General features: G+C 47.1%; 1 protein-coding gene across 1 annotated transcript; it reads left to right on the forward strand.

Moving 5' to 3' along the window:
- Positions 1–252: 252 nt before the first annotated feature.
- Positions 253–24,126, forward strand: GAS8 (growth arrest specific 8). The gene is made up of 11 exons (XM_036749471.1): positions 253–316; positions 8,299–8,394; positions 9,195–9,392; positions 9,777–9,983; positions 11,294–11,348; positions 11,950–12,155; positions 12,778–12,945; positions 13,455–13,541; positions 17,385–17,594; positions 20,010–20,075; positions 23,932–24,126. The coding sequence occupies exons 1-11, from the start codon at positions 314–316 to the stop codon at positions 24,079–24,081; spliced, it is 1,446 nt and encodes a 481-aa protein (XP_036605366.1). The 5' UTR covers positions 253–313; the 3' UTR covers positions 24,082–24,126.

Consider the following 24,126-nt stretch of genomic DNA (forward strand, 5'->3'; position numbering starts at 1 on the left):
AGCCTCCTCGTGCCCCGGGGACCTGCAGCAGCGGCTCGGGAGCCGCCTGGCCACGCCTAGTCCCAGGCCTCCGTTGCTAGGGACTCGATTCCGGCTGTTGCTAGGGCTGCCGCCCCCCGGGAGTCGGAGGAGCTATAGGGAGAGGGGCGGGAGGGAGGGACGGGCGAGATCTCGCGATTTCGGGCGAGATCTCGTAGGGAGACTCCGGCGGCAGTTGCTAGGAGACGGAATTCATTTCCCCAGCTCCGGGACCTGAGGGCCTGTGCTGGAGTTTGCGCGTGTGTGATCGCAGCGGGGCCCACTCGGAAGCAAGATGGTGAGGATGGGGGCGGGGGGAGAGCGGGGAGAAGAGGGAGAGCGGGGTGTCCTTCCTGAGGCCCAGAGCCAGCTAGGGAGCAGAGCGGGTGGGACTCGAACCCAAGGCCTTCTCCCTCCCACGTGACGTAGCCCGGTCCACCGCGATCGTGCTCATCCCCGTGACAGCGCTGGTTAATGATGATGCTAGTAGCCACCCTCTAGATAGCAGGGCCCATATTTTACAGATGAGGAAACCGAGGCTAGCAGAAGGTAAGGGACTTGCCCAAGGTCTCACAGCTGATGACTCGTAGGAGGCAGGATTTGAAGTCAGGTCTTTGGAGTCCAAGCAGCCGTCCGGCACATTTATCCCTGTGTTACAGATGATTACCCATCTATGCATACACGTATATACAAATATACATAGTTCTCTGCATGGTAGATGACTCATGGGAATGCAGTGTTTCTGTGTGTGTGTGTGTGTGTGTGTGTGTGTACATATATATATGCACTGCCTATACGTGCACATACCATATGGATGTATATACTTGTATGTTGTATATACACGTCCATGTCCATGTATGTATGCACATGTGTATCTGTACTTTTATATGCATCTCTACAGTTACATCAATCTATATCTGTACATAGAGATAGGATACAGATAGACCTCTAGAGCCATCTCTAGATAGATATAGGGATGTATATAGCCACAGATAGACAGCTTAAGTAATATCTAGATAGATATAGATATATGTAAATATACATACATGTGTATATGTACATGTATGCATAGGTTTGTGCAATATGACATACACACATGCATGTATACATATATGTATATATTTAGCCATCGATACACATATAAGCATATTATATGACATCTAGATAGATAAAGTGAGATATATCTATAGATATCAATCTAGATATCTAAAAAAAATCTAGATATCTGGACATATAGCTGTAGGTGTATAAGTATATAATATGAGAGCTCTAGATAGAAACAGAGATGTATCTCTAGATGTCTATATACCTGGCTATAGATATACACATGTATGTAATATGACCTCTAAGCAGATATAGATATACCTAGATAGAAATAGACCTATCTTCATATATATATGTATATATAGCCATACATATTTATGTAATGTGACATCCAGGTAGAGAAATAGAAACAGATATATCTCTATCTCGATATATGTAGCTATAGAGATACACATATGTATAGAATGACATCTAGACAGAGACCTCTACATCTGGATATCTATATAACTATAAATATGCATATGTATGTAATATGACATCTTGATAGAAATAGAGATATATTTAGATAGATGACTATAGAGGTGCACATATGTATATAATATATCTAGAAATAGATCGAGATATCTTTAAAATTTGCAAAGCACTTTACAAAAAAAGTTTTCAGTTTAAAACTCAGCTTAGTTTTAAGCTCAGATTTTTGGCATACTCTGTATTATCTCACTTTATCCTCATAACAACCTCAGGAGGTGGGGCTATTGTCGTCAGCATTTTGCAGATACAGAACTTGTGTCAGATGGAGGTTAAGTGACTGGCCCAGGGTCACAGGGCTATTAGGTATCAGAGGCCAGAATCAAACTCAGGAGGACTTCCTGACCCCCAGGCTCAGTGCTCTGTCCATGGTACCAGCTAGCTGCCTGTCATACTGTCCCCGTTTTACAGATGAGAAGCCTGAGGCACCCAGAGTGGAAGGGACTGGCCACAGAGCTCATCTAATTAGGCAGAGCCAGGATTCGAACTTGGGTTTGCTGTTTCTTTTCCAGCACCATGTCCTTGGAGCTCTAAAGCCTATGATTCTCTGATCCCTTGGCTCCAAAGCAGGACCCCCTGCCAGCCAGCAGAGCTTCCTAAACAAAGGGCCTCATGTGCCTCATTGCCACCTTTGGGAAGAGTGAAAGACCCAGTTTAAGAAAAGAGGGAGTATAGTCCAGTGAACAGAACACTGTATTTGGAGGTCAGGGACCAGAGTTCAGATTCTGAGTTTGCTTCTCCTGCAAGATCATGCGAGTTCCTTTCCTTCTTGGTGCCTCAGTTTCCTTGTCTGTAAAGTAAGTAGGGAGTGGACTAGATGGTTTTAAAAGCCACTTCCAGTACTAAACCCTATGAAACTGCGTGAAGATGACAAAGACCCAAGAGTGCTGTGTGCCTTCCCTGTTCTCACTTCCAACTGTCCCTTTCCAAAGGGTGCGTGTCCCTGTCTGCCAGGAGTCAGAACTGCACTCTCGTCATGCCGTCGTCTCTATCAATAGTATTGCTTCTGGGGCAGGGGACATTTAGGGCTGGGTTGGGTTCTTTGATACTGTACTTTTAGCACACTCAACACTGATGACAGACTACAGAAGGATCCTCACAAGTCTGGAGCATCTTGGAGTGAGGGTTGGAGGATCAGCTAGCCCTGAGCCTGTCACCACCTAGTATTAGAGAAGCCACCCAGAATTTGTCGCCAGACTCAGAATCAAAAACCATTGTTCCTATCCTAGCTTTACCGTTTAACTAGCTGAATGACCCTAAGGCTTATTAGGTAGTATCCCAGGGCTTCCATTTCCTCGGCTCTAAAATGAGGGGGCTGAATGAGGCGATTGCAAGTCCCTTCCATATTTAATGTTCTGTGACTCGGCTATCCAAAGTGGAATAGACGTAAGGAGAAATGCAAAGGAGGGTGCACGAATCCAGGTGAGCTGACGCTTTGTGGTGTTTAAGAGGCACTCTCCATAAAGCACCGTTAAGAGAAGGTGTTTGAGGCAGTGAAGGCAAGTGAAAAAAAGGAACGCGGGATCCCATTCTTCTCTTATTAAAGTCATTAGTGATCCATCTGGTTTTCCTGGCATTATGCTGTGGGTGATAGCTCACCATTTCTAGAGGTGTAGGTTATTTCCTTCAGATTCAGCAAGTTGACAGACTTTTATGATGTCCTTACTGTGGACCTCTGAAGTTCACGGTACTCCTGCGGGGCAGAGGGGCTCAGAGTCACAAAGTATAGAAAAGGCATGGTTCTCTGCCCTTACAGAGTTTACCATCTAGTAGGGGGACAAAAATCACACATACATAGGTAATGATAATATATGATAAAGTATGTCAAAGTGTTGCAAAACAAAATGCTATCTAAGTTCCAAACTTCTTCAGAGTGGTATTCTTCGAAGCTGTTTTAATCGCAGTTGTTCCCCCTTTTCTTTCCTTGGAGAAGTAAAGTGACCATAGATGGAGAGTACTGCATTTGCTGTTTGGTTTTTTTGAACTGTGTGTGTGTGTGTGTGTGTGTGTGTGTGTGTGTGTGTGTTAAATCTTTCTTACAAGGGAATGTTCCCTAGGTGGGGTATTCAGAAATGACTGTGGTATTAAAACAAAGACATTGATACAATTTGAAAAATAATTCCTCAAAGAGAATGGAGAAATGGGGCTTTTTATCCCCTTCAGTTTCTACCATTTTAATGTTGCTTTTTCCTTGACCTATTAAAATTCCTCTTGCAGTTTTTCTGCCTTGGAAACCAAGCTTTATATGCTCATTAACACTTCCCAGTACAGTCGGTAGTGATTAATGGAAGTAGATTAATTGCCAGGTCCCCAAGCAAAACTGTGCACTGATCTGAGATAGACATTTGCCATCCATCATGGCCGGGGCTGGAGTCGCTCTCCTTTCATTGGTTTTCAAGCTCTGTTGTTATATTTATAAGAATAAGATGGTTTTCTTCCTGTCTGAGAAGGAATCTATCATCAACCTGAAAGTAGAGTTCTGAACATTTGCTAATGGCTTCCTTATTAAAATCATAATACATTTCTACTCTATGTGCTTTGAAAGTTAACAATGAGCTCTTAATCAGCAAATCAGACGGACTTTCCTCAAACCTCATTTTTTTCAAAAAAATTCTTAATTTTTGTTATGCTGAACTTTACATACTCTGACAAATACGAGCATTTACATAAACAGTATGATATGAAACAGTTTGGAACTTAAAATGTAACAAAAATGTAAAAAACTTGTAACAAATAAGCATAGACAAGAACCTCCCGCCCCCACCGCAGTTGGCCATGCCCCAAAATGTTCCATTGGTCTGCTGGAGTTAGAGTCGGTAACCCTAAATTGATCAAAGTTCTGAAGTCTCTCAGAGCTGTTTGGCTCTACCGTGTTGTAGTTATTGTATAAATTGTTCTGGTTTTGCTCACTTCAATCTCTGTCATACAGGACTGCCCAGGTTTCTCTGAAACCATCCCTTTGATCATTTCTTATGGCACAATAATATGTTCTCTTACATTCAGATGCCACAGTTTGTTTCCTTTCCCTGTTGGTGGGCACCCCTTCAGTTTCTGTATCTTTCATTCAACAAAAAGTGTGGTTTTAAATATGTTTGTGCAGTTTAAGTCCTCTTTCTCGGTCCCTGGGTCAAAGGGTATGGACCATTTAGTTTATTTCCAGGATAGTTTCAAATCACTTTCTAGAGTGGTTGGACCCAGCTCGACCAACAACAGTGCTTTAGCGTACCTGGCGTCCCACAGCCCATCTAACAATTGTCATTTTCACTTTGTAATCTTTGCCAATCTTCATTCTTCTTCCTTCTAAAAAATTATATATTTTTTCCATCAGCAAAAATCCACCTTCTTTCCCTCCTACCACAAGCTTACCTCTTCTCCATTGAGAACAAAGGAAAAACAAAACCCTTATTGCAAATGTATATAGTCAAGCAAAACAAATTTCTGTGTTATCCATGTACAAGAAAATATGTTTCAATTTATGCTCTTGAGTTCATCACCTATTGTCAGGAAGTGGGTAACGTGTTTCGTCATGAACCCTCTCGAACTGCAGTTGGTCATCGTGTTAATCAGAGTTCCTAAATCTTTCAAAATTATTTGTTTACCATATTGTTGTCTTTGTATAAATTGTTCTTCTGGTTCCATTCACTTCCTTCTGTATCAGTTCATACAAGTCTTCACAAGTTTCTCTGAAATTACCATTTTTAATAGCACAATGGTATTGTATCACATTTATGTACTATAATTTGTTCACCCATTCCCCAATTTATAGGCGTCCCCTCAGATTCACGTACTTTGTTACCTCAAAAGATACACACGCACACACACACGCACACCATAGGGTTTATTTTTCTTAGGATGAATCCCTCCCTTAATTTACCCTCCCTTTAATTCCTCTTTTTCTCCTATTTCCCTATTAAGTGAAAACAATTTTTGCATCCATCTCTGTGTGTATTCTTCCCTCGTTTGATCTATTCAGATGAGAATGAGGTTCAGGTGTCAGCCACTCTCCCCCATAGAAGTAAGGCTGGGAGAATAAGTCATTGACTTCTCTTTGGTCCATTTTAATTTTCAGGGAGTTTGTTGTTTGGGTAAGGTTTTGTACCTGTTGTGCCAAGCTGTTAATTCAGTTTTCAATTCCTTCTTCTATAGCTCTTATTTCTTTTCCAATTTTTCCCTCTAATACTCTTATTTATAAAAAACATTTTTAAACTCCTGCTTTATCTCTTCCAGGAATTCTAGTTGAATATGTGCCTGTGCTGTTTTTCTTTGAGGCTTTGCTTGTAGATGTTTTGGAGAGTTTATGTCTTGAATGATCCTATCCCATCATAGCTTTTTATCATAGGATCTTTTTTTGTTTGTTTGTTTGCCAGTTCTTCCAGACTTACTTCCTGACTTCACACTTGATGTTAGGCCTGGGTTCTGTGCCTTGGTGTAGGGAAAGTCTGGGCTGGTCCTCCTGCTGCTTTCTTGGAGTGTTGGATGTTGTTTTACTGGATCTTCCTCCATGTCAGGATCTCAGGGGACCGCTTTGGCTTGAGACCTGCGAGGTTTCAGTGTTCCCGAAGGGGTCTAATCCAAGGCAAAGTCTGATTTCTCCCCCAGGTCTCAGCTTTGCAAATTACCAACAGTAGACCCAGCCTCAGTCTGCTGGCTGGAGAGCTCTCCTGGGTCAGACTTCCAGGTCTTGCTTGGGTCTTGGATTGCGCCGTGGTTCTCCATCTGCAGGCTTCAGACTGGACTCTTCTGCTCTGGGCTCTGAGCCACAAGAACCTGCTTGCTGCTGAACTTGCTTCTCCCTCAGTATACCATTTAGGGCCGGAGACCCCTGAGGATGGGGAAGGGAGGGAGGGACGGGCCCTCTCTCAGTCCACCCTGGATCTGTGACCTGGGAAGGCGGTATGGGCAACAACGCTGCCCACTCACACCTGTCCCCATCGCGGTGCCCGCTGCAGTATGAATCCATGGGTGCCTCCTATGGGGCTGGGACCGCTTCTCAGCCCCTCTCTGGGCACTGGTGTGATCTGGTGGCATAAGAAGGTCGTGTTGACCGAAGCTGGAAAAATTATTCACTGTAACTTTTTCTTGGGTTTCTCCATTGGGATTCAGTCTAGTGTGTTTTCTCGATTGGTTTGGAGGAGTCCAGGGGGAGGGAAGGGCAGCACTTCATGGCACTACTTTCTGCTACTCCGCCATCTTGGCTCTGCCTCAGCCAAACCTCCTTCTTCCTGCCTTCTTTACAGCATTTGACACTATCAACCATCCTTTCCTCCCTGATATTCTCTCCTTGTCTTTTTGTGACACTGCTTTCTCTTGGTTTTCTTTCTACCCGTCTGACTTCTCCTTAATGTCTTTTACGGGATCTTCCTTCATGTCACATCCCTTAATTGTGGGTATATCCCAAGACTTCATCCTAGGCCCTCTTCCCTTCTCCTCCACTCCTCTGTCCTCCGCCCCCATTCCTCTCTTCTCCTCGCCTTTCCCTCCTCTTCATCTTGTCTCCTCTCCTCTCCTCCCCTCCCTTGCCTTCCCGTCTCCTTTCCTCTTCATATCTTCTATGATCTTGTCAGTAGTTTAATTATAATTTTAATGTAGATGCCTCCCAGATCCAGTCCTAGTCTTTCTCCTGAGCTATTTTTCAAACCATATGTTCCATAGCTATGTCAAGCTCAATATGTCTAAAACAGAACTAATTTATCTTTCTCCAGACTCCCCCACTTCTGAACCTCCGTGTCTCTGTTGAGGACACCACTGTCCTCATTCTCATGGCTCACAACCTCAGAGTCACCCTCCACTTCACACTCCCACTCATCCCACACATCCACGTAGCTGCCAGATCTTATTAATGCTCCCACCTCTTAGAGTCTGTCCCTGGAGCTCAGGCCCCAGACTATGCAGCAGCCTTCTAACTGGCCTCCCTGCCTCACGTCTCTCCCCACTCCAAAACATGTGCTCCACAGTGGCCAGCATGATATTCCTGAAGCACAAGTTTAACTGTGTTACTCCCCTGCCCCCCAAACTCCCATGATTCCTTATTCCCTTTAGGATAAAATGGAAGCTCCTCCATCTGGCATTTAAAGCCCTGCACGACTTAGCCCCAACCTCTTTCCAACTTTATGATATCCCTGTGTGCCCTCCCCCATACAGCCAAACCAGCCTTCCTCCTCCTCTTTGTGCAGGCCATGCTATCTGTCACCTCTATGCCTTTGCCAACACTCCCTGCATCTTCTGGACAACCCTCTCTCCTCTTGACCTCCCCAAGCGTCCACAGTGACCCTCAACGCCAGGCTCGTATTGCTTCCTGCACAGAGCCCTTCTGTGTCTGTGTCTGCTTTCTAAGTTACTTATTTTGTAGACAGGGATGTGTGCATGCTGCTTCCCCCAAGGCTTCTCCAAGGGCAGGCCCTGTTTGCTTTTTTGCCTTTTTATCCCAAATGCCAGCACAGTGCTCGGCACAGAGTAGGGGCTTAATAAATGCTTGACTGGTTAAGTGACCACATGCATGTGATGAAGTAGCATTTGAAGCAGACCATTCTTGGAGTCGCTGTTTCTGTTGGGAAGAATGACATCCTGAATCGCAAGTAAGTGGATATCGCCCCTCTCTGTGGCCTATCAGAAAGCTTCTCCATAGAATCATCCAGAGACTGAATCCAGAGCCCGCCCCATCAGCCAGGTGACCATTTGTGCTTATTTGTGCTTTTCCATTTATTTTAGGCACCCAAAAAGAAGGGTGGAGGAGGAAGGAAGGGAAAAGCCAAAGCTTCCCCCATCGTCGATGGCATCCCCCCAGAAGAAATGAACAAGGAGCAGGTAGGAGCCGAGCTTGGACCGTCCTTGCCAGCCCCGGGCGTGAGCCCAGGGTTAGCGCCTCCTAACGGTGGAGTGGGGAGGACAAAGCACATTCGTGTCACCAGCACTGAGCTCCTTTAAAAACCCCACACCCCCTTCTCCCTCAGCGCAGTAGTTCTGCTAAGTGCCACCTGCGGGGGTGGCACTGTGTGTGCTGCCGGAGACAGTGAAAGAAAAACACGGGCCGGGGGGAGAGTATAGGACAAGTCTGTTTATTGAGCAGAAGCGGTCAGTTTATATACTCTATGAAGTCAGATAAGTGGACCAAGCGTTGCATTGCTTTGTTACTTTACTGGAACATCCTGCCACGTGGCTCACGTAGCGCATGGGACATATTGTTACTTAGTTCCATAGATGCTAACTTTATTAAAACATCACTGTTCTTTCCCATGCGGATCACAGCTGCGAGGGCATTTCCAGACCATGTCCTCTTATCTTTGTACGGTCTTGCCTTGCAGAGACCTTGCCTCAGATGGCCTTGCCTTGCACAGGCCTGGGAGGCTTAAACAAGAAAAAGCTGAATCTCCACATGCCGTTCTGTGCATTCTCAAGGGTAGCTAGAACAGGCTCAGGCTTAAAGGAAAACCTGGCATGTGCCTTTCTCACCATGGGCTATCTCAGAGCTGGCCCTCTACAGCTAAGTGCTCTGGTTTCTTGCTCTTATGCTGCAGAGTACCCTACTTGTATTTCACGCCAGTGATTCAGAAGCTCTGTTCTGTTCTTCCTGGGCCCTTACCTCCCCACTCTGTTTGATTCTGCAGGTGGAGGAGCACATTATGCGAATTCGGGAGGAGTTGGACCGGGAAAGGGAGGAACGCAACTACTTTCAGCTGGAGAGAGACAAGATCCACACCTTCTGGGACATCACGAGGAGGCAGCTGGAGGAGAAGAAGGCTGAGCTGCGGAACAAGGACCGAGAGATGGAGGAGGCTGAGGAGAGGCACCAAGTGGAGATTAAAGTGAGAGATGGCCCGGATGCTGATGCTGGCACCGGGGCTCATTTCTGTGTACCGGGAGCGCCTCCGGTGTGTTGGGTGGATCACCCCTGGGGTGAGAAGGTTGGGCTAGGTGGCCGTCTGCCCTGGTGCCGGACAGGACCTGCCTGTGCCAACGAGATCACTGACCCGTTGGAGTTGAAGTGCGGAGAGAATGGGGATTGTCGAGGCAGTCCTAACTAGTTTCTGTCGTGTGTGGCCCAGGCATCCTCCGGAAGGGCTCTTGAAATTTAAAAAAAAAAAGAGAGACAGGACGTGGGCTTTGAGGGGAGAACTTGGACTGTTACTTCTCTCTCTCTGTAGGCAATAGAGAGCCATAGGCTCTATGTTCTCTGCATTTTCTTTTAGGTTTACAAACAGAAAGTGAAGCATTTGCTGTATGAGCACCAGAACAACCTGACGGAGATGAAGGCCGAAGGGACCGTGTCCTTGAAACTGGCGCAGAAGGAGCACCGGACCCAGGAGAACGAGATGCGCAAGAACATGCGCTGCCTCAAAGTGGAGCTAAAGGAGCAGGAGCTGGCCAACGAGGTGGTGGTGAAAAACCTGCGGCTGGTACGTGGGTCTGCCCAGAGGAAGTGTGCAAGAGTGGAGGTGCCGGGGAGCCCAGGCAGGCTAGCAGAGATCAGCCAGGGGACCTTGTTTCTGAGTCGTGTTGATGTTCATTTTTGTTTTGAGATTGCGGTTGGGTAAGGAGGAGCTGGAAGTGTAGAATGAAGAGTGCAGTCATAGGCCCAACATGTGGGAACCGCTCCTGGGAACGGAAGCAGTTCTGAGCCTAATAAAGAAATCAAAGGATATTAAGAATGTAGGTAATGCTGGTGTAGGAGGGGGATCACTCTGATGGGCCCCTAGCCCCCTCAGGAGATGCAGGATGCGGCCTTCGTTAGAAGGGGGCATTTCCCATGGAGCTGGACACACGCCCTGCCAGAGCTCCTCAGGAGGGCTCATCACAGTGACCGCCCTGCTATGCTATCATCAGTAAAGCTCACTTAATAATTTAGATCGCTAACATTGACGATCCTGAAGAGGCCTAGTGCGCTGAGTGCTGGAGCTAAAGTCAGGAGACTTGGGTTCTAATTCTGCCACAGATGCTTCTTAGCTGTGTGATAACAGGCAAGTCACTGAAATTCTTCTCAGAGTTAAGAAGAGCCTCAGTGTCTTTATCTGAAACATAGAGATAATAATGCTTGCCTTATCTATGTCACAGAGCTGTTGTGAAGAAAGCAATTTATAGACCTTAAAATGCAAAATCTGCGGAAGTTATTCATTGCAGCCAGATAGATAGGAGGAGTAAAAGAAGGCCACTTCACTTAGTATGTATATAACTTTGTCACCAGAGCTCATGATTCTCCCTCTTAACAGCATCCTATAGCATGCTGATATAAAATGGATTTTGGAATCAGTCATTCACTTGTTTAATCTAGAACATGGGCCTGGTGTGGCTAGACAGACTGAAATCTGCTGCTTCATAACTAAATGGAGAGCAGGTTACTATGGGATACTTAAGAAACCAGGGGCAAAGAACCATCTGCTTTCAGGAGAAACACGACATTGCAGATAAAGACGTTCTTTTCCAGTTTGTGAGAGGGACGGGCCACACTGAATATGCTTCTGTGTGCGTGGGAAATCAGCACCTCTTGATAATGTCATCATAAATCTAGGTGTCACTTTCTCTTAGGACAGTAAAGCTTTGGAACAGGAGAATTCTCAGAATCATTGTACCCAACATAATGTACACTCCCCTAACACTGAGGGGACACTGACTCACCAAAGTGAAGGGGTACCTGGTTGGCCTGAGGATGACCCTTGAATTGACCTTGATCTTTGTGGTGCTGCTGTAACACTGTCATTTTTCTTGACAGAAACATGATGAGGAGATTACTCGGATGAGGAATGACTTTGAGAGACAAGTACGAGGTACGTTGCATAGTCTTGTCGATCTCCGTCTCTGCTGTGCCAAAATGGCCTGACGAACCCAGCTTCCTGCCCAGAAGGGCATCTGTGCTGGGGGTTGCTGTAGTGAGGCCCCCATCATTGAGAGAAAAAAGGGGCAGGGTCATTTCCAAGGCTACCCTACTTCCTCGCTGCTGCAGGGCGGATTATTTTTAACAACTACACAAGAGTATGGAGACCTTGTGAGATGCCACACCCCCCTGTGTCAGTGTCCAGCAGGACATTCGTCCGTGTGTGGTCCTTCTCCAGAGCCATTCAGACAGAATCCTTCAAATGCCTTTCTCCCTGCTTCGGGCCCTTTGCTCAGCTGTTTGGGAAGGCTCCTTGGTCAGTTGTCCACGGGTGTCACTCAGTCTAGAGCGTGATAGTTCCACTAAGTTCAGTATTGATTCAGTACCGATCTCCACAGCAGTAGCAGGCAAGGGGCCTGGTGTTCTGGAGTCCAGAGGAACTTCAGAGTCCAGAGCCTGATCCATTGTCCCTGATACAGGCCCGTTAGTCCTTGTAGCCTCCGTGGCTCCTTGTCTGCCCCTGCTGAACTACTCTGTGCACTGCTTTCCTTCAGAGATTGAGTCCAAGTATGATAAGAAGATGAAAATGCTTCGAGATGAGCTCGATCTTCGGAGGAAGACAGAGATCCATGAGGTGGAGGAGAGGAAGAACGGCCAGATCAACACCCTGATGAAGAACCACGAGAAGGCCTTCAGCGACATCAAGAACTATTACAATGACATAACGCTCAACAACCTGGCCCTCATCAACTCTCTCAAGGTACCCCACTCCTCGGCCAGCCCCCAGAACTCTCCCTGCCTCGAGAACCTCTCTAAGACCCAGGGAATGAAGCCTCATGGGATGTGTGTGTGTAATGGCAAGTGCCGGGGACCGGCTGCAGATATACGGGTCCTAATGCCTGCTAGCTCTGTGGTCCTGGCCAGGTCTGGCCTCTGAGCCTCAGGCTTTCCAGCTGTGAATAGAAATAATGATCCCTTGCGTTACCTGCCAGGGAGGAGGAGCTGTGAGGTTCACATGAGATGATGTTACAAAGTGCTGTCCGTTCCCACTGAGGGCCTGTAAGATCCTCCACCAGCACAGATCACTCCCTACCTGCTGCTTAGGAGATAAGTCAGAGGCTGGATTTGAATCCAGGTCTTCAGCACAACACCCATGATGCCAAGCTGTCTCTAAGCTGTTTTATAATTGTTCTTTCTTTCCCAAGCACATTTGTGTTGATTTCCCACTGAAACACTGATTAAGCCTGTTTTTCCTCCCACATTCTGACCAGTTAATTCCCCAAAAGCTGTGCAGGTGCTAATTGGAAATGTTCCACCTGGAAGCTGAGGGTTCTCTGCTTCCCCTGGCCTTCTCGTGTCAGTGTCCATTCTTTTGTCTGCAGGAGCAAATGGAGGATATGAAGAAGAAGGAGGACCACTTAGAAAAAGAGATGGCAGAAGTGATGGTCCAGAACAAGAGGCTGGCGGATCCCCTGCAGAAGGCCCGCGATGAGCTGCTGGAGCTCCAGAAGAGATTAGTCAACTACGAGAAGGATAAGCATGCCCTAGCTGTGAGTCTCCTCTTGAGGGGTCTGAGTGAGTGCTCATCCCAGGGCTCACTGGAGCAGAGGCGGTCCTGACTCAGTGCTCTGTCTGAGGCCTGGCTAGCCCTTGCTTCTTCTTCTCTGAGCTCATGGATGAAGAGGAAAAGGGGAGCCCGGGGACCTTGGCCGGTCATCAGGCTCTCCTGGTGTCCCGCTTATTGCCCTCTCCTTTCCCTGGGGGTCCCTGTAGGGCCAGTGAGGAAGCCTCCTGGATTATATGAGGGAAATGAGTCTAGCCTGAGAGGGGAAAGGCCCTGCAGCCCTTCTTTTGCAAAGATGCTGAGCTTGATCTGGGCATCCCTTGTTGTGCCTGCCAGCAGATGCTGCCTCGCTTGGGCTTCAGCTGTGCACGTGTTTGAGCCTCACCTTTCTGGTGCTTATTTTTAGCTTTGCCAACTCTCGGGAGTCTATACGGCACTGATGCTGATTAGGCCCAACCACCTTTTCTGCCTCTTTCCCTCTCGTGTTCTCTCCAGAGCTCAAAAGCCCGTTTGAAAGTCACTGAGAGAGAATTAAAAGACCTTCAGTGGGAGCACGAGGTGTTGGAGCAGCGGTTCAGCAAGGTGAGGAGGGGGATGGGAATGTCCAGGCACGCCCTCAGGGGCAGGGGAGGACTACAGGAGGGGTGCATAGCCTCTGGGAGGGTGACAGCTGGTGCATCCTCGGGGGCAGGCAGGAGACTTTGTCTTTTCTGTTTGGATTTTTCCCTCCCCTTCCCAAGACCCAGCAGGATCCATTGTTGTCTTGTCATGAGTAAACCTCTCAAAGGTCACTGCCCGTGACCATCAGAGAATGACGCTCACACCTTCCTGAATGTCATTCTGAGTCATCAGACCATTCCCCTGATCTTGATCCCAGCCTGTCGTTTTAGGGGAGTCTTAGTTGTTCTCTGTGCCACTGTCTCTCCATTTGTGGACCTACTCTTCTGTAGATCTTGCATGTTGTTATTAAAAGATAATCAATGGAAGGCTCTGAGTCCAAAGAAAGTCAGTCCCCAGTTAGTGAAAACTTGGACCACTTGTCCAGTGAAACTGTGAAACTGAAACTCTATCCACCCCTTCGCGATGTGGAAGGGTGGCCTTAGGAGGTGCTGCTCGTCAGCCACGATTGTTAAGTTCTGGCTGATCTAGTGCTTGACTGCCTCTGTGTCTGTTGGCAGCCCTGGTTCCTCCTGTGCTCGAGTTAGTCAGAAAGCATTTATATGTGCTTACTATGTGTTAAGTGCTGTGGATACAAAAAAAAAGGCAAAACATGGTTCGTGCCCTCAAGAAGCTCTAATGGGATGACAATGCACAATGACTATGTCCATACAATATAAATGGAAGGTAACAGCTGAGGGAAGGCACTAGCAATGGGGCAGACCAACAAAGGCTTCTGGTGGAAGGTGGGATTTGAGCTGAGTCATGAAGGAGGCCAGGGAAGCCGTCTTAGCAGATGGAAGGAGAGAGAGGTCCATTCCAGGTTTGGGGAATGGAGGAGAGAGATAGAAGGCCAGTGTAGCTGTATACAGAGTATAAAGAAGGTAGAGGGGAGTAGAGTAGAAGAAGACTGGGAAGGTAGGAAGGGGCCAGGTGATGAAGGACTTGGAATGCCAAGTAGAGCATTTCGTATTTGGTCCTTGAGGTAATAGGGAGCCATTGGACTTTACTAAATAACATGGTAGAACCTTGCATTGGGAGAATTCCCTTGGCAGCTGAGTGGAGGGGGAGGATAGCTTGGAGTAGAGGGGGATTTGAGGCAGGGAAACCTGCAACAGTACGAGTGGAGAGAGAAGGTCACTTATGGGAGACGTGCTGGGAAGGTAACAATGGACAGCTTGGAGGTGCGTCATGAGTCTGAGTAACGGAGACCAGGAGGATACTGGTGTTGCAAGCCCTGATCAGTAGTAGGAAGGTCAGGAAGACAGGGAAGGTTTGGGGGAGATATGATGAGCTTAAATTTGAGGTATCTTTGGGTCATCCATTGGAGGTGGTAATACAGGCCTGGGGCTCAGAAGAGCGTCTAGAGCTGGGTGTGTAGGTCTGGGAATTATCTGTATCCAGAGGATAGCTGAGCTCTTGGGTGCTGTTGAAATCTATAGACAAACATGGCTTTATATGTTTTTTTTTTTCTTTTTTGCAAGTCAGGGTTAGGTGACTTGCTGAGGTCACACGACTAGTAAGGGTCAAGTGTCTGAGGCCAGATTTGAACTCGGGTCCTCGTGACTCTAGGGCTCTATCCACGGCACCACCTAGCTGCCCCCCATGTTGCTTGATTGAACAATAATATATGGCAGGTGAAGGCTGTCCTGGCCTGTGCCTTTCTGAATTTCCTGGATTGTGGTTATGTTTCAAAATGGTGCTTGAACCATCATCACAGACTACAGAAAGTGGACAGTTTTCTGTGTTATAGTGAAATTTTTGCTTCAGAAATGTTCCTGTTACATATGGTCGGTTAGTGCTTTGTAAGACATTCTAGGGGAATTAATTTCCTTTTAAACTAATTAAATTTGTGACATTTGAATATAGCCAATTAGAGATTGATAAAGAATCCCCAGGAACAGGTTCTCCCTTAATATTCATCACAAATACAGCGATTGATCGATAGATATAAGTAGATAGAGATAGTTATATCTTCTTCAAAGAATGAATTAGCCACCACGTCTTAATTAGGATAGTAATGGACTTAAATGATGGGATGTCCCAGGATATCGGATCCATTTTCTTTCGTTGTAGATGTAGGGAGGAGACTCCCGGGCCCCCCAGCTGCTAGTGTCTTCCTTTCTGAGGTCACCTTCCCTCTAGATTACCTTGTATGTACCTAGTTATTTTCGTGTTATCTCTCCCATTAGAACATCAGCTCCTTGAGAGCAGGGATCTGTTTTGCCTGTGTTTGGATCCCCAGTGCTAGGCACATGCATCGTTGGTTCATAGTGGGCAGTTCCTAAATGCTTGTTTGTGGTCTTACCGCCTTAAGCAAGAACAGGATGGGACCTGGGAGGGAAGGCTAGTTTGGCGATGGCTCTTAATGTTAAGACCCTGGGAGGCTCCTTCCCTACTTAGCGCACAAGTGTGGACTAATGGAGAAGAAAGTGAGTTAGGAGTGAGAAACTTTACTGTCATGTGGCTTACAAGTGTAACCTAATAGAAGTTTGATATCTTTCCCTTGTTATTTGATTTTAAAAGGTTTTTTTAGCATCAAATATCAGAGAAAAAAAAAAAAACTTTGTCCCGATAGAACTAAAGACACATGATTTAGAATTTGGCAACAAATTTCAAAGAGAATTCTAACCAGCGAGCCGTCGTTGTTGGGTTGTGTCAGCTCTGCCTGACTCCATGGACGACCTTGGCAAAGATACTGGAGTGTTTGCCATTTCCTTCTCCAGTGTGTCCCCATTTTAGGGGCTAAATGACTTGCCAGAATCACACAGCTAGTGTGTCTGAGACTGGATTAGAACTCGGGTCTTCCACTGCGCCACGTAGCTGCCCAGCAAGCCCTTGAGCCTGTTTGTACTCAGTTTGAAGTTTGTGAACTTTAACCATTTACAGGCATATAATAAAAATAATTGTTCTCTAGTAGCAGTTCTCCTAAGAGCCCAAGGCGTGTAACAAGTACTTGTGTAAGATATTGTTGTTCATTCGTTTTCAGTCGTGTCCAGCTCTTCGTGACCCCATTTGGGGTTTTCTTGGCAAAGACATTGGAGTGGTTTGCCATTGCCTTCTCCAGCTCATTTTACAGATGAGGAAACTGAGGCAGACAGGGTAAAGTGACCTGCCGGGGGTCACGCAGCTAGTAAATGTCTGAGGCTGAATTTGAACTCAAGATGAGTCTTCCTGACTCTGTGTACTATGGTGCCCCCTAGCTGCCCCACAGTAAGTCTTACAGTCCTGATTTTAGCTGGGAAATTAAGGCATGGGAAAGCCCCGTGGCTTGCCCAGGACCACATGGTAGACAGTGATGAAGAGAGAGGAGGAAGCCCTGGAGTCTTCCCTGAGATAGGGCTTAACCCCCCATTCTACTCTTACTCTGCCTCTTATCTTTCAGAGTGGGGTTCCTCTCATTTTCACCAAGTCCACCTCTTTTCACGGTGTCCATTTGAAAGAGAAGGGCTTGATGCTGATTCTGTGTGCTAGAAATTTCCCTGTGTACCCCACCTTAAGGGCAGTCGCATATCACTGGCCACTGCGGGGGGTGGGGATGAGGTACAACTGAAACAGTGGGATGAAATGTAAGACTTGGTTAGTGTGATTACACCCAGAAACCATAAGTCTCTTCTGTTATGGCCATCTCCCACTGTTATTGGAAAGAGGACAGAACGCATGTCATTCTCTCTCCATCAAATCATGAGCATTCTGTGGGTCTTGTTAATGAACGGTTTCCCTGAGACATGACTTGGTTTCTCCCCATGTCCCTGTCTCCTGAGCCAGGTACAAACCGAGCGAGATGATCTATATTCCAAGTTCGAAAAGGCTATCCAAGAAGTACAGCAGAAAACTGGCTTCAAAAATCTGATCCTGGAGCGCAAGCTGATGACCCTCTCAAACGTGATGGAGAGGAAGGACGTGCAGCTGAACGAGATCCTCTCTGCATCCAACCTTGACCCTGAAGCCCTCTCGGTGGTCTCCCGAAAGCTGGAGGTACGAGCTTCTCAGAAGGGTTTCTTGGCAGTGAAACAGGACGCGGGGCCTGACTCGATGTGCTTTCCCATAAGAGCAGGGGATTTAGGTGATGCAACAGTGATCCACTGTGGCCCTGTCTTTGAGGGTTCACTACAGACTCAGTCCTGCTCTATGCATTGTTTTCCCTATCATATCCATTGGAACTTCTTGGCCAACTGTATCTCTTTGACAGTTGAGTGATGATAGGTTGGAGAGAGAGATCCTAAAAGTCTCTTTGATGGTCTGCTTTCATCCTGGCTCCAACATGGACTCCCTCCATGGCCTTGGGCACATAAATAATGCATGGAGGAGCAAGCTGTCAGCTGGCTCTGTCTGTTGAGATCCAGACTGTTGCCATTTTTGACGGGGCTGGGAGTGCAGGTGGGGGGCGAGATCGATGCTCCTTCTGGAGAAGGGACCACCAGCTGTGTCATATTGGCATGGTGGGGTGATCACACAGCTGGCTGCATAATGGGACAGCAAATGACATTTATGAGTCAGATAGGAGTCAGGATCCCAGTGCTTCCCCTCTGTGTTTTAGTCCCTGGTTAAGGGGTGTGAAAAGCGTGCTCACTAACCGAGCCAGAAGCCCTGAATCTATTCCCAGCTTGACTGCCTACTAGCTGGGCAAGTTAGGTGTCTGCGGGGCTCAGTTTCCCCGTATGTGAAAGATGCAAAAGTTCGACAAGATGGTTTCTAAGGTTCCTCTGAACTAACTATGCAGTCCTAGGATTTCAGAGAAGAAGCAGGTGAGCAGAGCAGGGGACTCTGCAGTGCTACCACAGGAGGTTGCAGACATTGGAATTCTAGGGTTGAGGGGGAGAGACTTTTACAAACATTTTTGTGACCTGCTTGTTGCTGAGCAGCCCCATGCATTGTGGGAGGGACCGAGGAGTCAGAAATAAAGGAAGGGAGTGACCCCCGTGACCCTTCAGGATAGCACCAGCTGCTGCCTTGCAGTTGGGACACAGCTGCTCTGAGTGCCTGATGTTCAGAGGCGGGCAGTGTTTGATCTCCAGATGGATCCAGAACCAGAAAAACGATGCCTTTCCCCACAGGCCTTTCTGAGTTTGTATTGCCTCCCACGAATAGAGAGGAAGCCTTCGCTCTTTGTCTGGGGAGGTGCTTTTCTGTCTTCATAACCATTAGAACTTGCATTTTAGGGTCACTTGAGGTAAGAAAACCTTGAATATGTTTACTTAACTTTAATGCTCTGTGGGTTCACCACTGTGAAAGCTGCCTTCAGTCTCCTCCATGGTTTTCTACAAGTGTGTGGGTGTCCTGCCATCTTCCTGTGCTCATGTACAAAGCTCTCTCCTCTGGCCTTACCCTTGAACCTCTAAAACCTCTGGAAGGGATGAAGGCAGAGGACGATCAACATATTCAGCGTTATTCTCTGGGACTTACTTGCTGGCTTGTCTCTGCCTCTGCACCAGTTTTATCTAAATGTGCATAAACCTATGTGATTTTTGCATTGGGCTAGCTGCCATGGAAAAATGCAAGAGAAGTGGAGAACTTTCCCCTCTGTGGAGGGCATGTTCTGGCCCCCTCCCATATTTAGAAAGCAGAATGGAGCTCATTCTGATGGTTCTTGGAGGCTGTTTCCTTTAGAGCCAACACAAAATGTGTCTGACTAAATGGATTCCCATCTTTTCTCTGAATCCATCTATTGATATAGACAGCTTACTACAGAAGATGTCCTGTGTGGTGTAGTGGGAATCTGCACTGGGTGGAAGGAGGCAGAGAACTTCTGGTGAAGCTCTGCTTGGAAAACCTGGACTCCTGGGTCTGATAGGGAGGAGGCATCTCAAGGGCTTGGCTGACTGGCTGACATGTCCACTACCTTCAGGGAGTATGTGGTGGTTTTATCCTCATTTGACAAATGAACCATTTTGAGACTCACAGAAGTCAAATGATTTGTCCAGACTTACCCACTGTTCAGTGGGAGAGTGATGCCTAGAGCCTACTTCTGCTTTTCTCATTGCTGGGACTCTTTTCCCAGCCCAGCCTGCTCTCAAAGTGAAGAGTCCTGGAGGGCTAATTAGGCAAAGGAAGCTGTCAGAAATCATAGCAGACAAGAGTGTGCTGGTACATAGGACACATTCACATTCCTGTCTCAGAGGGGAATACAAGTACGAAGCAAGTTCCATTCTTGCTAGAGGAAGACATCCTGCCTCCCTGCCCCGCCCCCTTCACTCTCAGACCAGTGGATTTAGTTGTAACAGCTGTGGGCCAGTGGTCAGAGGCTTCCAGGGCATTGCTCTGGTCTGCTTGACTGCCTGCCCATGCCTGAGGTCCTCTTTAGTGCTTAAACCACAACATGTTTTGGGCTTAGTGCTCTCGCTCAATTCAGTTGGCTCAATTCTCATGGCCAACCTTTGATTTCCTCTTCAGGATGTTCTGGAATCTAAAAACAGTGCTATCAAGGACCTGCAGTACGAACTCGCCCGGGTTTGCAAGGTGAGATGGTGATGGGTGAGGGGCTTTGGGGCAAATAAGAGAGAAGGGAAGTGCACGATGACAGTCTGAAGAGGCAGTGGGTCCTCCCATGCTGGCACCACCTCATTTCCCAAACCTCCTTCTGAGTCTTACCCAGGTCTGACTGGTTACGTGAGAGCCGTTGGTGCCCATGAAGAGCGCCCTTGGGTGTTCAGTGTTCCCTGTCCTTACAGACCTCCCACACCACCCTTTGCTTAGGTTCTCTGACTTGGATTTGGAGTCAGGGGTCTGGAATCGGATTCTAGGTCTGCCGTTTAATGCCTAGGTGACATCAGGCAAGTCACATGAGCCACTGGGACACAATTGCCTCATCCAGACTGGTCCCCTCCCCCTCCACGTCCCGTGATCTTCTTCCCTGTCCGGGAGGTGTGTGACACATCTGCCAGAGTTGGGCAGTCTCCCACTTAGCTGTGTGACAGTCACCTGCTCTCTTGGAGAGGAGGGACCAGTTCTACTGGAATCTCACCCGTGGCCAGTGGCCTTCTAGAGGCCATTTCGCCAAGAGATTTACCGGGAGTGGACTTTTTATTTCTTTTTTGGATTGAATTGGGTGACATTTACTGATGAATCTTTGTCTCCAAGTGTCCAGCAGCATCATGCACAGAGATATCAGTAAATGGGGTGATTGTTTTATACATGGTCCAGGGTCTTCCCACAAGCACCTGCTTCTGGCTAATCAGCTCCCACAGGAGATTCTCCATCTCATCCCTGTCATTGGTTTGGGGTCCTCTGGCATCCACCTTGAGTTTCTGCAATTTCTTTTGCTTCTCTATCAGTTTTCCATCTTCTGCTCAGTCTCCAGGCCCATGGTCATAACTCTGGCCGCCTCTCACTGACCTTTTGGAAATATGCTCGTTCATCCCTTTGCCCTTTATTCTCTTCCTGGCCTCTTCGGGCGCTGATCTCTCTCTCAGGTCACAGCCAGATTTGGGGCCTTCTCCTCCTACAGCACATTTTAGGAATTGTCACTCTAAACTTAGAATAATTGGATGCAGCTGCTTTTTTTTTTCCTTTGGATAGAGGAAGGCAGGGCAGTTGGGGTTAAGTGACTTGCCCAAAGTCACACAGTTAGTGTCAAGTGTCTGAGGTGCTCTACTCACTGCGCCACCTAGCTGCCCCCTGCTCCAGCTGCTTTTAACCACTTCCATTTGGCCCACTGTTTTTCTCCCTCCCTGCTGTTCAGCAGCCAGTGACTTAAGCCCTGGGAATGTCAGGCATACGAGATTGTCTCCTTGCAGCTGGGCTGAAGGATGGCAGAGGGATTTATGGAGGGGTGACCTGCCGAAGTAACTCAGTTCGGGTGAAGGGTTTAATCCTCTGAGGGTGAGCAGTGATGCAGGGAGTTTCTCTGCTCTGGCTTTGTATGGCACCTGCCAGCCCATTGGGATCTTTTCATGACACTTACTCTCAAGGACTTTTTGTGGGTTAAAGTATGCCCCCAGAATCCTATGGCAGTGTGGAAAAGTCTTTGCTAGTGGAATCCCAGCTCAAGCAGGTCCCCTAGAGCTAGAAAGTTTGTTTAAAGGCCCAGTGATAGACAGATGTCTGATGTTTGAGGACCAGCCTGAATAAATCAGAAGGCCCATGACCATTTGGTACTTTTGGAGGCTTTTAGTCTGCGCCAGTGAAGGCAGTTACCCATATGGATGGAGTCTCCGACCCTGGAAGTGCTGAAGTAAACAGACGAGGTGCCCCACTTTAGCCTTTTTACCCACCAGAGATAGGGGTGCGCCTGCTGGCTCTCCCTAGCAGATCCCTGCCACCCTCTGCCTTTTTTTCCCCAATTCTGCTCTCATATTGCATCTGTACCTATGGCTCCATCTCAGCCTTCTCACGTATCAACCCTTCCCTCTTTCTTTCCCGCCATTCTGACCTACTTGCCTCGCATGGCACCAGTAAAACTGCCCTTGTTTACTCCCCCAGACCCTTTCCCTAACCCCTGACGTTTCCCTGATGCCTTGGCCTCAGTATGCTTTCTGTCTTGTCTGTCTCTTGTGTACCACAGGAATGCCCTTTGGTTCTTTTTCGAGGTGAAGGGAATTTTTAAGATGAGGCATATCCTTTATGGGAAGACCCATAAACACATACATACACACGTGTGTGTATGTATTATATACACACATATATACATATATACATGTATGTGAGTGTATGTATGTATATATATGTGTATGTGTGTATATATATATATGTGAGATTATCAAGCCATGTCACTCTCAGTTACTCTCATTATCTTATGCTATAAACAATGTAATTTATTCACACCATGCCCTAGAGAAAGCCACACCAGGTAACTAAGAAATAGGTAAGTACCAGCGGGCCTACCTGAGTTTCCAGAAGTTCTCACCACATTTCTGACTGTAGGTCTCATTCCTTGTGGCCACATTGTATGTAAACCCAAAGGTACGCGTGGGGGTGATCTGGAAAGATCATGTCCCAAGGAAGACTGCAGTCAGTTCTTGCTCATCAAGGGAGCAGGAGACTGCTGCTTCTCTCAGTCTTCCTCCATTTTGGCCATTTCATCGTTCACTTTCCCCACATTCCAGGCCCCCCTGAGACCTGGGGGGAAAATAAGACAAAAATCTACATGGGGTTTTTTGACTGTCTGGTAAAAAATGCAGCAGAGAGAAGGTTGAAACACTCCCACCAGGGTTTGGGATTACCTGGATTCCAGTGATCCAAACTTCCTGTCACATGAGCATTGACAAATGAACATTAGCTATATTACTTTGAGAACAAGCCAACCCCAGTTGAAATGTGGTCAAAGGCTAGGAACAGACAATTTTCAGAAGAAGCCAAGACCCCAAATCCCTATGAATAAGAGCCATGCGAATTGAAAAATCCAGAGGTCTCACCTCTTACCCAAAGGTGACGAAAGAGAAAAATAGAAATGTTGGAGGGGCTTCGGGAAGATGGGAACAGTAATGGTGATGGTGTTGCTGTGTCTCGGGCCTGCCGTTCTGGAACGTGGCTTGGAGTAATACTAAAGAAGTCCTTGAACCACATGTCCCTTTGAGCCACTGATAGCTGCTGCCAAGTAGATGCCTCCAAGGAGATCAAAGAAAGGTCACATAGGGTACAAAAGTATTCCTAGCAGCACTTTTTAGAGTAGCGAAAACTGGAAAAAAGGGAGTACTGATGCACAAATTGTGGTGATTGAATGGAACAGAATATTGGTGTGACACATGGAATCTGTTTTACTTGACTGAGTGTCTTTGAAACAAGGGTTTTGTTTTTCTTTTTTTTCTCTAAATGGGGGTGGGGTGAGAGGATGAGAAGATATGTCTTTGTTAAGTAAAAAATAAAGAATATTGATGCAGTAAGAAATGATGAATATGAAGAATTCAGAGAAACTTGGAAAGACTTGTCTGAACTCATGTAGAGTGATGTTAGAACAACTTGCACAATGATCTCGGTAACATAAAGAAAACAAAACAAAAACAGGTTTTTGCAAAGGAAAAAAACCCAAGCAAACAATGAAGACTTCCTAACTGATCAGTGCCCTCCATGATGGTAACTCTAGAGGTGTCATGATGAAATCGATCCCTGGCCTGGGGGATGGTGGGCAGGAGGGCACAGGAAGCCTGCTTTTTCATCCGAGGCCAGGCGCTTGATTTTTCCTGGCATATATCTATTCTAAGGGAGGGTTCTTTTAGGTTGGGATGGAGGAGCAACTGGGAGCAGAGAGTACTGTTTAAAAAAAAAGGGAAAGCCACAATGACCAAACAAAGTCAAAGTCAGCTTAACAATAAAAGAAGGACCACAGTGGGCCCCCAGAGCTGCCCGTCTGACCTGCCTGGCCTTTCTTTTCCTGTAGGCACACAATGACTTGCTGCGAACCTATGAAGCCAAGCTCATTGCCTTTGGCATCCCCCTGGATAACATAGGGTTCAAGCCTCTGGAGACGTCGGTGATAGGACAGAACCTGGGTCATGGCCCTGCCGGGCTGGTGTCTATGCCAACGTAGCTTGGATGGATCATGGCCTGCTCTTCCCTCCCCAGCCACACATTC

The sequence above is a fragment of the Trichosurus vulpecula genome, chromosome 3 (assembly GCF_011100635.1).
Source record: "Trichosurus vulpecula isolate mTriVul1 chromosome 3, mTriVul1.pri, whole genome shotgun sequence".
In the NCBI taxonomy this organism is placed as follows: Eukaryota; Metazoa; Chordata; class Mammalia; order Diprotodontia; family Phalangeridae; genus Trichosurus; species Trichosurus vulpecula.